At 42.5% G+C, this 16,338-nt stretch overlaps 1 protein-coding gene across 1 annotated transcript in view; it reads right to left on the bottom strand.

Moving 5' to 3' along the window:
* Positions 1 to 6,329, bottom strand: part of LOC104508236 (arf-GAP with GTPase, ANK repeat and PH domain-containing protein 1) — a gene marked incomplete at its 5' end in the record, with an annotated part of 45,144 nt that extends 38,815 nt beyond the window's left edge. The window contains 2 exons of the mRNA XM_010149791.1: positions 3,756 to 3,846; positions 6,175 to 6,329. Of these exons, the coding sequence (XP_010148093.1) occupies positions 3,756 to 3,846; positions 6,175 to 6,329 (246 nt within the window). The remainder of the gene's footprint in view (positions 1 to 3,755; positions 3,847 to 6,174) is intronic.
* Positions 6,330 to 16,338: the final 10,009 nt, after the last annotated feature.

The raw sequence follows: 16,338 nt of genomic DNA, 5'->3' as shown, positions 1-16,338 counted from the left end.
AGATGAGCAAAAACCAGGTCCCTTTCCCTGCTGATGCTACCAGTAATTCTGAATTGGAGGATGCTCACAATACTTCCAAGCAAGTGGCAGGCTCCTCTTCAGTATCCAAATTCGATGGTAAGAGAAGGGAAAAAGCCCATTCAATGCAGCTGTAGGTGCTATAAAGCTGGTTTCCTCTCTTTGTTTTACTTACAATTTGTCAAAATACGGCCTTTAAAACACCACTGAATATTCCTAGATTACAATTTTCAGCTGCCCAGATTCTTAAAGGTGTTTTGTTCTCTCCTTCTCTAAAAACCTCCTCCCCACTTTGACTTGCACCTCAATCAGATTGATCATTTGAAGGTGAAAGCTCTTGAAACAGCTCTTTTAGGAAAATAAGCCCTCCCCACCATCTCTTTCATCCCTTTGGACATAATGAAAGGTTTTTCCATGCTAAATCCTGATGAGTTCAGCATGTAGCAGACAGTGCTGGACTGAGCAGGGGAGGAGCAGAAGAGCCAGGGAAAGAAGGAGAAGCAGAGGGTGAAGGCATCTTTAAGAGTTGCAGGGAAAGAAAGGAAAGTTTACATCTTTTCTGTTCTTTCCAAGTTCTGGGATTTTTTTTTTTCCTATTTGGAATATGAAATGGAATCTTGTGATGTGTCTGATAGGCTTCCCAGGGCCACTCAAATGATTATTTCACTGTTTGGCTCTCAAATACAAAATACCCCATAGTAAGTTATTAGACTACTGGACTGGAAAACTCATGATGAGACTCTCCCTCTTCAAGTCCTCCCTGTTTTATTCTACCACAGAAATGACCCAATATTCCACACTCTCCAGATACCCCCTCATTTGCTCGTTAAGCAATAAGACTGGAAGAGCTAAAATCCTTTGCGTGCAGAAATTTAGTTGGGTTTGCCCAAGCAATTTGATCATCTTCAGTGACTTCTCTAAAGGAAGTCAGCATGGGGACTCCAATGCCCTGGGAAAAGGCAACACCACTTTCCTTTTGAAACATGAAATGTTTCTTCTTGGTAAAAAATGCCAGCATCTTAAGGAGCACTTTGCCTCATCTATTGCTCTGGGATGGGAAAGTTGAAAACAGGACTTAAAACCTTGAGTCCAAGATGGCCAAAGGGCCAGAAGGCTGCTGGTACTACTGCTGCTGATTAACATACAACAAGGCAGAATTCCTTGGTGAAAAAAGTGCTGTGATGAAGTGCTAAAAAGGCAAAGAGCTCCAGAAAGAGGAAGAATGAGACTTCTGAAGTGGAAGATTGATGGCTCTTGAATAGAGCTGGGGGACAGCAACATTTCATATTCCTTTGCTCCCAAACATCTGGCTTTGTGAAGATGCAAACTACGTAAGCCTTTCACAACAGCGTGGGTGTTTGTGATGCTAAATGCTCCGGGGATAAGGACTTGCCCAGGCAAGGCAGAAAAGAGAAGGAAATAAAGCAAAGCCTGGCAGAAAAAGCAGCAGCCTGAGGTTCACCTCATGTGCACGTTTACATTTTAAGTTCCATCACTTTGGAAATATCTCAGATTTTTCAAAAGGAATGACAGTGGCCTAAAAATTAGAAAGGCCAACTGGCAAGAAGAGTCAAAGAGGGTATAAATCATCTCCAAGAATACAAACAATGATGTTGAGATTCCAGAATCTCCCCCCTCAAAAGGTACACAACCAAGTGTTGCCAAAAAAAGCAGTCCCACCCTGCCCTCCCTCAGCCACGTGTTTCTGGCACATCCCTTCTACTGGCACGCTGCACGCGTGGCCAGCTCGACCCGTGAAGCAATATGGATGAAAAACAACCTCGTTGAAAAGGGGAAAGAAAACCAAGAAGTGCTGCTTTCTTGCACCATCATTTTCCTGATTAAAGGTGTAGCTTGGCTGCGTAAATGCTGGGGTACGTGCACGACTGGGGAGAGAAACATACACCGTGGGGATGGTGTGGGCTCTGGGTCGAGCTGAAACGGATCATGGATCCGTTAGAAGGACATGTGTGGGTGTGGGAAGCCTGCAGTGAGGGCTCCCAGTTTCCTGCTCTGCCTGGGTGAGCAGTTAGCAGGGTCTGGGACAATGCCACCCACTGCTGTACAGACAGGCTGGAGCAGCAATCAGGAACTCCCACCGCCGTTGCTCACAGGCACCCGTGAGGACTTCAAATGAGCTAAATATACCTCTGGGTCACTTGAAGACCCCGTCCTTCTCATATACAGCACAGCATCTTATCTGCCTTCTACCTGAACTGTATCAAAGCTTTGGCATAAATCTGAATGACTACCAGGTCAGTATGAAAGAACACTAATAAATAGGAGTTACTTTGGGCTGTGTAAGTTAAAATACTAGCCAAACCAACATTTTCTTCCCTTGTTTATAGCCTGCTGGATTACAAGCCAGGGGGATGTAAAGACCTTAATTTATCTATGTTGCTATTATTTCTCTCTGTCTGTGAAATCTCTGTTTGGGCTTTCCATCCAGCAGGTCCACAACCCATTTTGACAGCATCCTGGCCCTGGTGCTCAAAGCCCGGTGCAGGCAGGGCTCACATCCCTGCGTGCCGAGCTGACGGGATAGGGCAGCTGCCTTTCTTCTTGAGCCATCTCCTATGGACGGCATACGAGTATTGGACAGTTTCCAAAAGAAGGAATTAAACCAGTCTGGAAGTGAAGCACATTTTGAGGGTATGGAAAAATCTTTTATCTTTTAAATAGATGCTAAGGTGCGAAACACTTTCCCTTATGAGGATGATGAGGCAGAGGATCATAAGTTTGTTTGGTGGAACGAATGAATCAGCTAAATTGGTAACTATACAGATAGCAAATTAGTCATGTGAAAGCATGTGCACTTCAAATGAGTGTTGATTTTAAAGTTAACTGTGATGTTAGAATGGCTTAGACCAGTAGTCAAAATCCTGAACAGCAAGCCTTAAAAAAAAATATTATACCCAAAGAAAAATAAATGAATATTTTTCCATTTTAAGCACATGTAAAAATCACAAGAAAAGTTCTGACTTTCAAATATCAAAAGAAATAAAAATGCACAAGTTCTCAATCCTTTTGCTTCTACAACTAATTGCTTTAAACCAAGAGTACTTCCTTTTTGTGGCTTTGTTGCAAACCCCTGGAACTAAAAAGCACCAGAATAATGACCTCAGCCAGGGTTAGTGAGGTGAACCGCAGCTCAAAGTATTCTTGAGAACACTTTTCAGAACACTAAGTATATGTTTAAAAAAATAATAAAAAAAAGGAAAGAAACACAAAAGGGAGAAAAAAAAAATCCCAAATCAGTTTTCTGCTATCCAGATATAATGAGCAATGACTCTGTTTTTTTCTGACAAGTAACCCTAAAAAAAACCCCAAACCAAAAAAAAACACCAATCAAGATCTAGCTCTTTGAAGATATTACCATGGCACATGTGCCCTCTCCACGTAAAACAGGAGGAAAATGGAAGTAACTGATGTCACAACAGCAAACTACTTTTTCCTTTCTTCAAAGGACAGTAAAGAAACGCTGACATTTAAAGTGGCATGTGAAACAGCAAGGGGGAAAAGTTAGGATGCATCTGACACAGCATATGTTCAGCATGGATTAACACAAAATAAGTCTGACTAAGCAAACCCCATACGAAGAAGAAACGTTCAAACAACATACGGAACGTAATGCTGACAAGGTCAAAGCCCACGCCAGGCATTCACCTAGGCCTTGGTCAAGCAGTCTTGGCCAAGGAGAAGAGGTCAAATTTCTGAAGCCAAGCAACCGTACTTACTCTGTGCTTCACAGTCCACGCAGTGGGAATTGCCTCTGATGTTCCGTATGGACTGAAGGGCCATGGCCTCGTTCTGACTCGTCAGGCGCGACTGCGTAGATTAAAAGAAACGTATGAGCAACAAATAAAAACCCAGTAAAGAGGGTTAGATGACACGACTGACAGCTGAACGAATGGCCGAACCCAAAGCTTTGACCAAGGTTGATCGAACATGATTGAAGGAACCCAAGTCCTTGGTTTGCCTCTCAATAAACAGTGACCCTTTGGCATCTTCACATACTGCAGGTCTACATCTGCCAAGCAGGGACTCCTCTTTCTTCCCATGTTTCTGAACGCTCAGGATTTCTCCCAGGGCTCTCTCCACTCTGCCCAGGAGCTCCCAGTGTTCTGGGGTCTCCAGTATGGATTCTAACAAGTGGGGAGACTGCGCAGAGGAAAAATGAGCTTTGAAATGAACCCAGCTGCTCATAAGTAAAGTGGTCACAGTGTAGGTTTACTTCTTCAGATAAATGAGATAAGAATATTATTTTATAAAATCAATTTCTTGCATTGATGTTTATGCTTTCAGTAATGAAGACTAAGGGATGGTTTGCAAAAGCAACTGAAACCTTTTTATCATCAAAAGGTCAGATTTAATCAGACGGCTCCCATTTAAATTTCCTCCATGATGACCCGCCAATGACCCTATTTAGACCTGGGGAGACTGTCACTATGTACAAGTAGTTCAGTTCTACCCAAATAAACTGTCTTGTGGGCTTTCTGAGAGGGAAAACAGTGCGCTGTACCGAATAACAGGCTCTTTGCAACAAATCAGTTTAAGCAGGATGAGGACCAGGTCTTAAGTGTGACGATGTGGAGATATGTCCTCCTGATGTATCAGCAGGGCACCTACTAGACCTGTCCAACTAACTACACCTTGCCATTCCAGCTAGTTCTTCTGACATGTTTTGGGACTTCAGTAATACTTCACAGAAAGAAAATCTCTCTGGGCATTGTAGTGGGTTGAATATATAACCCAGAAAGCTCCCTTTACATGCATAATCTTATTCTTTTGAAAGGGAAAATCTGTTGATATTTAATATAGACGAAGGCCAAGCTTCTCTGTGGGTACTGCATGGTAAATATTACCAGCCACTCATCATCCTCTTTTGTATGAGTATTATGTAGGTGTCAGTGTATGAATTTCCTCTGTTGTGCTCCCTTAACACAGATAGTTGAATGTGTAAATCCATGAAATGCAAAAAAACCATATAAGCAGTCATTTTTCTCTATCTCAGACATTGGAAGTATTTTTTTTCTTTTCTAAATAAGATGGGAAGTAAATTATATTATAATGATGGTAATTACTGGTGTCTGAACGACTGTGGCATTCGTTTCAGAATGAGTCTCCTCCTTGCAATATAAAATCATTAAAGACATCTGTTAGGCAGATAACGTTAAAGGATCCATAGGTCTGAATAATGACACCTCACTTCTCTCCCTCCACTACCACTCAACACCTTGCTCTCTAGCTGTGAAGTGTTTGCAAACAGAGACTCAGGAAGCAGATGTTCTCTTGCCCTTCTGAAGATGAGCAATGGCTGAAGAAGCCTCAGATTTTAAAATTTATTTATTTACTTCGACAGGGAAGGAGAACAAATCCCTTCTTCCATCCTATGAAAGCTGCAAGGTAGAAGGTCTGTACCTCTTAGACAATGTTCATCTTCCCCCAAAAAGCTGTGAACAACTGCTTCTGGATTTGCTTTCTGTTACATTAGTGGGAAAACCACAAAAAATTAATTTGGTGTAGTTAAAGAAAAATTGTGCACATGCTTTGTAAAGCAACAGACAAAAGCAATAGCTTAGCTCTGGTTTCTGTGATTTGTACTACTTCTTCACGGCACAGCCCTGTGGCTGAATGCTACTGTGCATTTATGGTTAGGCCAGCCAGAACATTCAGTTACATTTTGCCATGCAGGAGCTCAGTAGATTTAACTGAAGATTTGACTAGTAAACATGCTGGGTTTTGGGTCTGCCTCCACTCTTCTCCACAACAGGCTTTGCCTCAAGGGCCTTCTGCAGACCTCTAACCTGAAACAAGCCTGAACCCGCAGCAGTGGCTACACTAGACAGCTTTTCAGTAGGAAGAGTCCATGACCTAGCCCCAGGTTTCAGTCCAAATTTTAAGAGCAATATCAAAGGCAAAAGCGATAATCTAGGAACTCCATTAATTCAACTGCTGTAAAACAAAGTGTAAACCAGACTACAGCACCAACCGTCTTGAAAAATCTGAGATACACACGCAGCTCTATCGCTGCTCTGCTGTGTAACACGTGCGTGTCTCTAGGAGTACAGGTTTAAAATTCAGAGTCCTTGATTGCTTTCATCTTGATGATCACCCACCCATCATGTATTTTCAGTATCACTCTGTGTACCATACCTTGTTCTTGCTGCTCTCACATGACTGTAAACTGGCCAAGATCTGACTCTCTATGGCTTGTACCCACGCATCTCTTTCTTCGTATGTGGTAGCTTCAAAGTGCCAAGTCTGGCCGGTGAGAGAGACAATGATAAACTCAAAGTTTTCTTCTTGTTCTGAAAAAAACAACATGCAATAGGAAGAAAAGTTTTAGGCTTGAGGCTATCGATAGCTAGGCTCAAACAATCCTCTTTGATGAGCATTTCTGTAGCATAAGAAGCAAACGCAGGTTTGGTCGTTCGAGGTTTGAAGCTGGATATATCCAGCAACCCTGCAGTTGCACAATGCATCAGAAAATGCCTTTTTCTCTTCAAATGTTACTGTTTTGGGTAAACATTCAGTTCTTCTGTGTGTGTGTGTGTGTGTGAGTTTGGTATCAAATCTATACCTCTCTCGAGCACAAAGTGAGTAATAAGCATTATTTAGATTTAAACCTGAGATGCTAAGAGCTACATAATATAAAAATCAAAGTGTGTCACCAAATAACTTAAATGATGAATGGACTATAAAAAGCTGACAATACAGAAAATTCGACTATTTACCTTCTTTCTTCAAGCTGTTTTTTACGTGGACAGATATATTAAAAGCGGGTGTGTACATTTTCTTGTCTAAAGCATAAATACACTGGGCTATAATACAGGATTAAAATCAGTTCAACCTATTCAACATTCACGTTCAACATGGGAGATGAGAAAATGATCTGAGAAGCTAGCAGAAAGGGTCAATGAAATATCCTTAGGGCTACTAGAGTATAAGGACAAGTATTCAGTTCAGAGGACGGCCGCATATGAAAATACCAGCAGAACTGATCTAAATGGACACATACTCTAACTACACATGGGACACCAAAGTCAAATTAAAAAACTCAAGGAAGCCTGAAACAGAGCGAGTGGAATTGGGAAGGGCAGGCATGAAGCATGAAAGGAACAGAATAATAGAGCACAAAGTTCTGGTGAACATCAGCCATAATGGGCTTTAGAAAGAACATTTACATTCGCTTGTCTGCTAATGACTTATTATATATTCAGAGCCACGAAACTCCTGCATTACCTTGTCATCCTTAAGCATGCCAAGATAAGTGACAAATCTAGCGCCAGCTTTAAAGGCAGCACTGCTGCTCAGCGGCACTCATTTTCTCAACCTGTGGGACAACTACTTTTCTTTGATAAAACTCCATGCTAGCAAGGCCAGTGCTTACACTGCTTTAATGATGCCTCAAAAAAAATAGCAGGAGGTACCTTTGCACCTTGAGGTGAGAATAAACACGGAGGTGAAGGTTATTTCCGTGTGCATGAGCTGCACGAAGCAGTGGTTTTACTAAAAAACATAGTGTGTGTGAAAAGGAAGGTAAGAGAAACGATGCAATTGTACAGTTATAACTAATTCTCACTTCAGCAATGCCGTGTTAAAAACAAAGCGGTAGACTCGTTACCCAAAACGCTCTGATTAAAGCATGGAAAAAGCCACATTTGTCCAACAGAGCTTTCAAGAGTTTATGAGGAAGATGTAAGAGGAAGTACTCAACCATAAAGGCTGAGTACAGCCCTGTAGCTGTGTCCGGCAGGACAACACGGTTCTGGTCTTCCGCTTACGTAGGAGTGGTACGGCATACGGTCAGAGGGGAGGGGATAGGCGTGCGCAGAGTTACACGTAGGTTGACGAAAGCAGAGAATGAGGGCAAAGGAAGGGAATGTGAAAAAATGAGTCCCACCTGAAGCAGCCCCCCGCCTTAGAGCCCAATTTAGGAAATTCCATCATTCTTAGGCTTTTCAGTGCCTTCTAAGCGATAACACCTTAAGTCTTAATAAAGGGGGATCTCCAAATGCTGGTCACTACTACTGGTTCAGAAAACCCTTCTATATGAATTACTCAGTGTGGGTGGGGCCGAGACATGCGTATGGTTACGGCAGGGATGCTGCGATATGCAGCAACACAAAGGCCCTTTTCAGTCTCACTCCATTTTCAGCACCTCCTGCCCTTCACCTTCAGCCCTTCCCTTCCTCTCCCGCAGCCTCGCTCCAGGCCGCGTTGTATTTCCCTGCTCCTCCACCATCCACCACACCACGGCTACAGAAGCCAAAGCCTTGGCATAAGCTGCCTACTAGGGAAAACAGACATTTTGCCACCTCAAACTGAAAATTCCTCACACCTTTTCAAGCAGGGAGGAGGCTCTGTAGGGATACAAAGAAGAGCACGAGGGGAGAGGAGACTTCTCCAGCACACATGGCAGGGCTGATAACTCAATGAGCATGTGTGGTATATAAATAATACTTCAACAAGTTTTTATGGTGTATTTTTAGAGTCTCTCTGCACTAATCCTGTATCACTTCATCCCAGCATTTAAGTACTAGGCCACTTCCCAGCATTACAATTCCAGATCTTAAAAGAATACAATGAAGATGCAGCACCATGGAACTCTCCTATTTCCGATTTGCCATTAGTCCTTATCACGAACATGAAGGTAGATTGCCCAAGAAGGGCTTAGGAGAAATAAACCCTGCAATTCAGCCAGCGTGCCGTTTAAAAGTGAGGTTGAGATGCTATCTTTTGTGTTCCAGAAACGCTACACAGAGTTATCCTCCTGCTTACGGGAGAGCTACGGCAGATGACACAAACCTGTCTATTCAGGCGACTGGGGTGCAATTCAGGAAACACCTCCAGCCATTTCCCGTGGCCACTCTTTTTTATGCCAAGTCTCCCTTTCCCAAAGGAGAGGCTCCCATGTTTCATCTCCTGACCTTTTCTGCTGTGACCAGCTGACACCGTGACACAAGCTGTAAAAGACCTTACACAGCCTTTGTGCTCGGGATCGCAAAGTCCATGTAACATGCCGGTCAGTCTGTCCCAGTATGGTTCCGGCGTGGATTATGAGGGCTGCAGCGTGCTTTAAGGCTGGTCTGGAAGGACATTTTCATTGCATCACTAAGTTAGCTGCAAACTTGCCCATCACTGATTAAGAACATACAAGTTTTCATTCTCCGATATCCACTGAAACTTCAGGTGTACTCCCTAAAAAGCTCAGATGAAAAGCAACTGCGTCAGTTGAAGATGTGTTCAATAACACATCTTCTGCTTAAACACACCACATTTTTTTGGGAAAGCACAATTGTGAAAGCCAGCAGCAGTGCCTGCTCCACGTCACCCACTGGGCAATGCCTACAAAAGACGAGTAGGGAATGCGTATGTCCTTACCCACCACATACACAAACAGAAAAATCCAGGCAGCACAATGAAATTGTTCAGTTTCACTCTTCAGTAAAATTATAGGTTGTGCTATTTAAATCCCTGTGAGCCCAATCACAAAATTTTATTAAACGGTTTTCCATGTTTAACAGTTATTCATTGAAAGGTCCACTATAATAGTATTTTAGCACCATCAACCTGTCGAAATCAACCTGCCCAATTACTCCAAACTACATTAATAACACCGGATATTACACTAATTGTGTCCAGTTTCTATGCAGACGAGGTCCCGCGGGGCTAATTTTGCATCCTCAGGGGCAAGCAACTCAGCCATCAACCTGATTTCACTAGGAATCCCTCCTCATTACACAAGTCCAGGCTGTCAAACTTTTTTTTTTTATAAAAAGGTTAATGGGCCAATCAGTCATCAATTATTTCCTGGAAGGCCAGCAGCCAAAGGGTTAAAGTGCGAAGAACCAGCTGCAACTGATTTCCATTTGGAAGTTATTATCAACAGGAGATGTCTCCAATTTTGTTGTTGTTGTTTGTTTTGCCCCTTTTTTTTGAGTAGAAAGGGGCAGCTAGGATGGGAAATGAGCTGAAACTGTAAGGTTATGGTGATATGGAACCTAAAGCATGAGACTTCCATTTTTTTTCCAGAGGATCCGTGAAAGTGGACATGCAAGAAGCCTATTTCAGGGAAAAATCTCCACTACACCATCCTAACCACCACACCATCTCCAAGAAGCTAAACAGTACTACCGTTTATGCTGCACATACTGTTTTCCCCATCATCTTTCCATATTGAAGTTACTGTGTTTAACCCAAATTGACATTTATTTTGCTCTGGTAGAAGACAGACATTGCTACAGCCCACCCGGTTATGGAAAACAAGACACAGGATTGTGTAGAGGCAAAGGACTGTGCAAGGGAAAACAAACATGTAGGCATGGTCTCACTGCATTCCCATACCAATGCCTTTATTTATTGTATGTAACTGAGATCAAATTTAGAGAATTACACCAAAAATAACCACAGGATACAGCTAATCTGTAACGTGTTCCAGGGAACTGAATTAAGCCTACTAAAATGTAGGGACAACACATGTCCAGAAGCAGTTATGCCTCTTGGTATCCCCTAAGAGCCGTTCTAAATGGTGTGTGTCTGTCAGTTCGGTCACAACTGTCGTTCCCCTCATCTCTTAGTGGTAAGAATTGCCTACATCGCCACCGACGCCTTGCACCAGTGCTGGGGAAACACAAGCCCAGCTTCGAGTCAGCAGAAGACAAAGGTCCCTTTCTGCCAGGTCCTCTACAGCCAGAAAGTACACTCAGGTTTGCTTTGTAATAAGTAATACTTCTATTTTTTCATGGGTATAAAACAAAGACTTGACAGACTTACAGCATTTCTCATAGGCATACATGAATATTTTGCCAGAATTGGAAATAAAAACGGATCTTCTGGCATCCAAACCAACCAGCCTCTTTCACTAGGTGCCAGATCGTGCATTTGCAACTTTGGCCAACGTTGCTGTTATCGGAGGATCCTGGTGCTGCTGGCAATCAAGAGTAACTCACCGTGTGTGTCTGGTAGATGATGCCACTCACACAGAAAACACTTCCCAGAAACAAGAAGTCACGTGCAGAACCAAAACATTCTCCATGTCATGTTTCAAACACCCATGAAGCACCTTCAAGAGGTTACAGCTCAAAACCCAGTCAAGCCTGCCTCAAGTAACACTGAGACCTATTTAAACTCCCTTTTCATCACACCCTCCTCCCCTACTCAAAAACCGCTTCTGCTCAAGCACCCTTCCTTGAAAATAACCCTTCATCTCATCGAAAGGACGAGAATGAGCAAACTGCTGAGGTGCCCTGGCAATCAACATTAGCTGTTTACAATATACAATTTGTTTACAACAAAGGCATGCGTTATTTACGTGCTATGTAATGTTAACTATCGTTACCTTTTGCCACTTGGTGTAAATTATCCCTGTAACTTGGAAGATAAGTATGTTTATTAGCAGCCTCAATTAAGGAAATATTTGTGCCATGTCCCACTGGGCATGACTATGCTAATACTTCTCTCCCCTTTCCAAACCCAGTGTCTAAATCTAATTAGTTTTGAAAATCAACCCTATCAGGACAATACAGCTCTGCTATCAGTTGCCCACAGCTCTTGATAAAGGTTGTGTTCCACTGGAAGAATTTTTCAGTGGTACGGTTTTACATCGCTACCCGTGAGTGACAAACTGGGGTGACGAAAGGCTGGTTCCTAGCTCAAGGGACTAAGCCACCCCCACACCACACGTACTCGTTGTTTTATTTGGATGCCAAGACAACATGGTTTGAAGAAATCCATGAAGTCATTTTTCAATTCAGCTTGTGCAGTACGTAAGCCAGGACTTGCATTACGCGTTTCCTAACACATTTCAAGCCTGCATTCGCATTTCTGCACAGGCACAGCACCACGGCAGCAACGGCATCACTAACTTTTAATCAAAAGCTAGTTTGGGAGTTAATGCATATGCAGGAGAAAAGTTTTCCACGAGAGCCTGGCAACACCGATGTAGCACTGTTTAACACATCACGTATGTAACCACGAAGAGTGAACAAACGAGGACTTAATATCTGCACACGTGTTAAACCATAGCACGCAGAGCACAGAAATCTTTAGTTTCATAAAGATACTCCTTTCTGCTCTGCTGCAAAATCTGTTGTTATGGGAAAAATAATTCTGTATTTTAATTATACTGAGATGATGGTGGGTACAGGCAACTCCAGCTTCTCTTAAAACCAGAGCGGGGCCTGTTTTAAGTATAAATGATACCACACACTTTCCCCTTAAAGAATCGAAGGATTGCTTAAAGCCTGGCCACTGCAGTAAGGAACAGGGAGGACTTTTTCATTGTCAGTGGCTCCCTACAGGAAAAAACCACTCTGAAAACTACAGAGTTTTAGGCAAACTCTAAAATTAAAGAAAGTAAAATTTCTTGCAATCATACAAAACCCATGAAGGAACAGCGACGGACACAGCTGTACCACGCGCTCCGCTCCTCTCTGCCCTTCGGCTGCAGTCGTCCTCACTCCTCAGTGACCAGAACAGACCCATCAGGAACGCAGTATTTTTGCTTTCAAGTAGCCAAGAGAGGAGCCAGGCTCGGGGAGGACGCTCAGCTTTGCACGGTGCGCAGAAGGTGACCCAGCACCAGAGACCCACGGCGCTGCGGACCATCCACATACCTGCTTCTGCCAAGCACCTGCAAAACAACTGCAGCACCGCAGCTGAGGATTCTCCATCTTAGTTGGAGATTTTGCTACCTGGAAGCACACAGAATGCCTAAATGACAGGACTGGCATTAAAAATTATCGGGGAGGCTGCTTTCTGGATCAAGCTTTCAAAAATGGGTCTGTAGACGATGGGAATATTTTTGTCTGTATAAAGGTGTAAGTGCAATTAAGCAAGCATGTGTTAAGGACCAAAGCAGATTTGTTATTCTGGACTGTCATTTCCTATCACCGTTCTCTTTTTTGAAGGCATAATTATCTAAACATGTGGCTTTTAATACTTACAATGCTCATTAACTCGACATTTGCATGTCTCACTACTCTAGCTTTCACACAAAGGCTTAAGGTACCAGCTCAAAGATGCAAAGCTACGGAGGACACTGAACATCTAGTTTTCAGTGGGGATAATGCTTCCAAAAAAAAGATACATTTGCCTAATTCAAGAATTTTGTTTTGATGATGCATCTCAAAGCTCTTTGGACCATGGCCATCAGGAATGTTCTCCCATACATTTATCCAAGGCGCCTTTGATACTTAGTTTGGTCACTAAGACAAAAGATTCCCCAAACTAAGGTCCAAAAAACGAAATCTTTATCCGTAAAACACAATGGGATTCATAGAATCACAGAATGGTTTGGGTCGGAAGGGACCTTAAAGCCCATCCAGTTCCAACCCCCCTGCCATGGACAGGGACACCCTCCACTAGACCAGGTTGCTCCAAGCCTCATCCAGCCTGGCCTTGGACACCTCCAGGCATGGGGCATTCTTGATACTTGTTCTCCTGTTGCAATTTAATAACAGGTAGATGTAAAATCACAAGGTTCTCAAGCAGTAAACCTGTAACAACAAACATGCCTGCACACTGATATGAAGAAAAATCTGGCTAGGAGGTGAAAAAAAGTAAATATGTACAAAATAACAAAGCATTAAAAAGCATCTAGTTATTTTCCTATTAAACTGAAAATAAAAAAACCCGCCCAAACTTAATGTCCAACAACCATTTTCTCTCATCTCAAAATTCATACCTCACACTTGAAAAGATAACAAAGGGATCAAACCAGACAGTTTTGCACCTATTGCTCTGAAAGGTAATAATTTTACATTTACACTAAGAAATAAAATTATAATTTAAAAAAGCTTCCTTAACAAGCTGCAGTGGAATCACACTTTTGTTTCCCACGTACACTGTGTTTGGCAGCGAGAGCAAGGCATCCGACAGCAGTACCGCCGTAATTGTGCAAAAAAAGGACGGTGATATAAATCACCAAAGGTTAATGATCAGGATGTGAACAGAGGGACTTGTTTACAGAAATAGCATGCAATTTAAAATTTACAAGAGATTTAATGCCACCGCTTGGCAATCACTAAAATCAACAGCCCAGAAAACAGTGACATTAAGAAAAATATTACAGTTATAATCATTCCAAAATAAGTCAATTAGTGTTAGGGCATGCGCTTGCGATTACTTGACCCATTTGGTTTGCACTTAAGTGAAGGAAAAAAAAATCCCCCTCCCTTATACCGAGATTACTGAGTTGTGACCTATTTTGCATTCCCTATTTCTTACACCATCCCTCTTACATGCTGTAGGAGATGGTGGCGGAGGATTTTTTCCCCCCCCATCTCCTTGCCTGGCTTCCAAGTAATTCTGACCTTTGACATTTGTAATAATAAATAAAAAAAAAAAAAAGAAGGAACTTTATAATTGTGTTGTTCAAATGAAGGTGGAGGGTGGGGGAGAAAAAATAAAATTCAATGTGCTATTATACAAAAGCCGTGACGGCTGTCTTCGGTGGAAAAAAAGCAATGTAAGTCAATTTGTGAACTTTGGCACCTGTGACCTTTAGAAATACAACAATATACAGAATTTACAAGCAAGAGTAGCACATGCAAATGACCCGGCACTGTCTCGCCTTTGGATTAGAGCTGCAAAGAGCATTATGGAGAAGGCTTGCACAAAACAAATTAAGACTGTTACTTAAATGTCACGGCACACTATTGTATTCGGCTACAGATCATTACACCTGATACTAACACTTTTAAAAACTGTAATAACTTGGGAAATATTACATTGAGTGCCCACATGTAGAAAGGGAAAATGTATATATATAAATAAAAAAAAAAAAAGAAGAAAATGGGTTCCTGAAGTAATTTAAACATCACCAGTCCACGACTAGAGGGAAAGGTCAAAATTTAAGTAAGCTGAAAGGAACATGAATGGCAAAATAAAATGTACAAACAAAAAGATGAAAAGACCGACCGGAATGACTCTGCAAACACGAGATGAAAGCACGCATGCTTTGGGCAAATTTGACTTCCGTGCCCGCACTGGGTAGGGGAGAGACGCAAGGAGGACGATTTTTGGAAAAGCAGGTTAAAAAAAGGGGTAAGAGAGGAGGTGCTCATCTAAAACGGGTGGGTTTGTTACCTTCGGTGTTGGTGCTGCTGCTGCTGTATATATTTCGCAGGCTACCAACACGGTTTAGTTTCCACGCTTTGCGTTTGGCTGCATCCAGAGAGCAGAAGGGGAAGAGAAAAAAAAGAGAATAGAATAAAAATAAAGAAAAAAAGAGGGAAAAAATAAATGGAAAAGGGGAGAAAAGAAACATCAAAATAGCATGTGAAGTAAAATACAAGCACAAGCCTGTTAACATGTGAAGAGCTACACACAGAAAATGCACACAGGACTATCCAGCCTCTCCAATCCACGGACGATACGGAGAGCCTCTTACTGAGAGTGATTTGACAAGATTAAATGGATCTGCTATTGGAACAGACGAAAGCAGAGCAGCAGAAGTAAGGAAGTATTTGTACAGAGGGTACACGAGTGGACAAAACAGCTACTGCAAAATGCAATTTAATTAATAACAAAACACAGCCAGACAGGAGCTCCTTTTCCTTCAAAAGCCCTTATTGATCACTTGGTAGCTTGCCTTTAAAACATCTTTTCACACCATCACCTTTAAAAGCCGGGCTGATGATGTAAAGCCCTCATACCAACAACACATGCTATCTGTAGCACCGAGCTTAGAGGCAAGACTTAATTCTTTGTAAGACTGTCAAGTAGCCGTTGATGCAAATGATGTTTGTGGTCCTCTCCTCCAACCCCAGGCAAATCACTGCGAAATCAAAGTGTTTATTTGGAAAGTAAAAAGATGTGTATTCTTTATGGAAGAGGCAACACCCTCGTTTTTATTAGAATTGCACCAAACTTTGAGGGTCTCCGAGTTCCTGGCTGCTGGTTTACAATTAGCAGAAAATACTGCTGAAAAGGGCTCCATTCCCAGGCTCATTAAGAGAGTGCACATTTTCACCGTCTTTAAAATCGACATGTTTTGCCTCAAGAGTGAATTCACAGCGTGAGAAGTACCTTCAATCAGAAATACGTTCAGCCTGAGTTTCACCAGACAGGAATTGTCTGAGTATCCGAGTACGCCATGACTAAGAGCGAGTGGAATAAGAGAGACGTCCCCTCTTCTTCACCCACGCATGTCTCCACAGCTGAGTAGGGAACCACGTCTCTCCTACAAGTGGTGTCTCCACGGGCTTTCCAGCCACCGCCCCAGCTTACTTAGGCAACAAGTGATGCAGCACTGCCTGGCGTGCAACTCTTTTGCAAAATCTGTTTCAGAGCATAAAGGAAGAGCTCACTGGG

The sequence above is a fragment of the Eurypyga helias genome, unplaced genomic scaffold, assembly GCF_000690775.1.
Source record: "Eurypyga helias isolate BGI_N326 unplaced genomic scaffold, ASM69077v1 scaffold15884, whole genome shotgun sequence".
In the NCBI taxonomy this organism is placed as follows: Eukaryota; Metazoa; Chordata; class Aves; order Eurypygiformes; family Eurypygidae; genus Eurypyga; species Eurypyga helias.
Note: the sequence above shows the minus strand (reverse complement) of the source record. Positions and strands in the feature narration are given on the sequence as shown.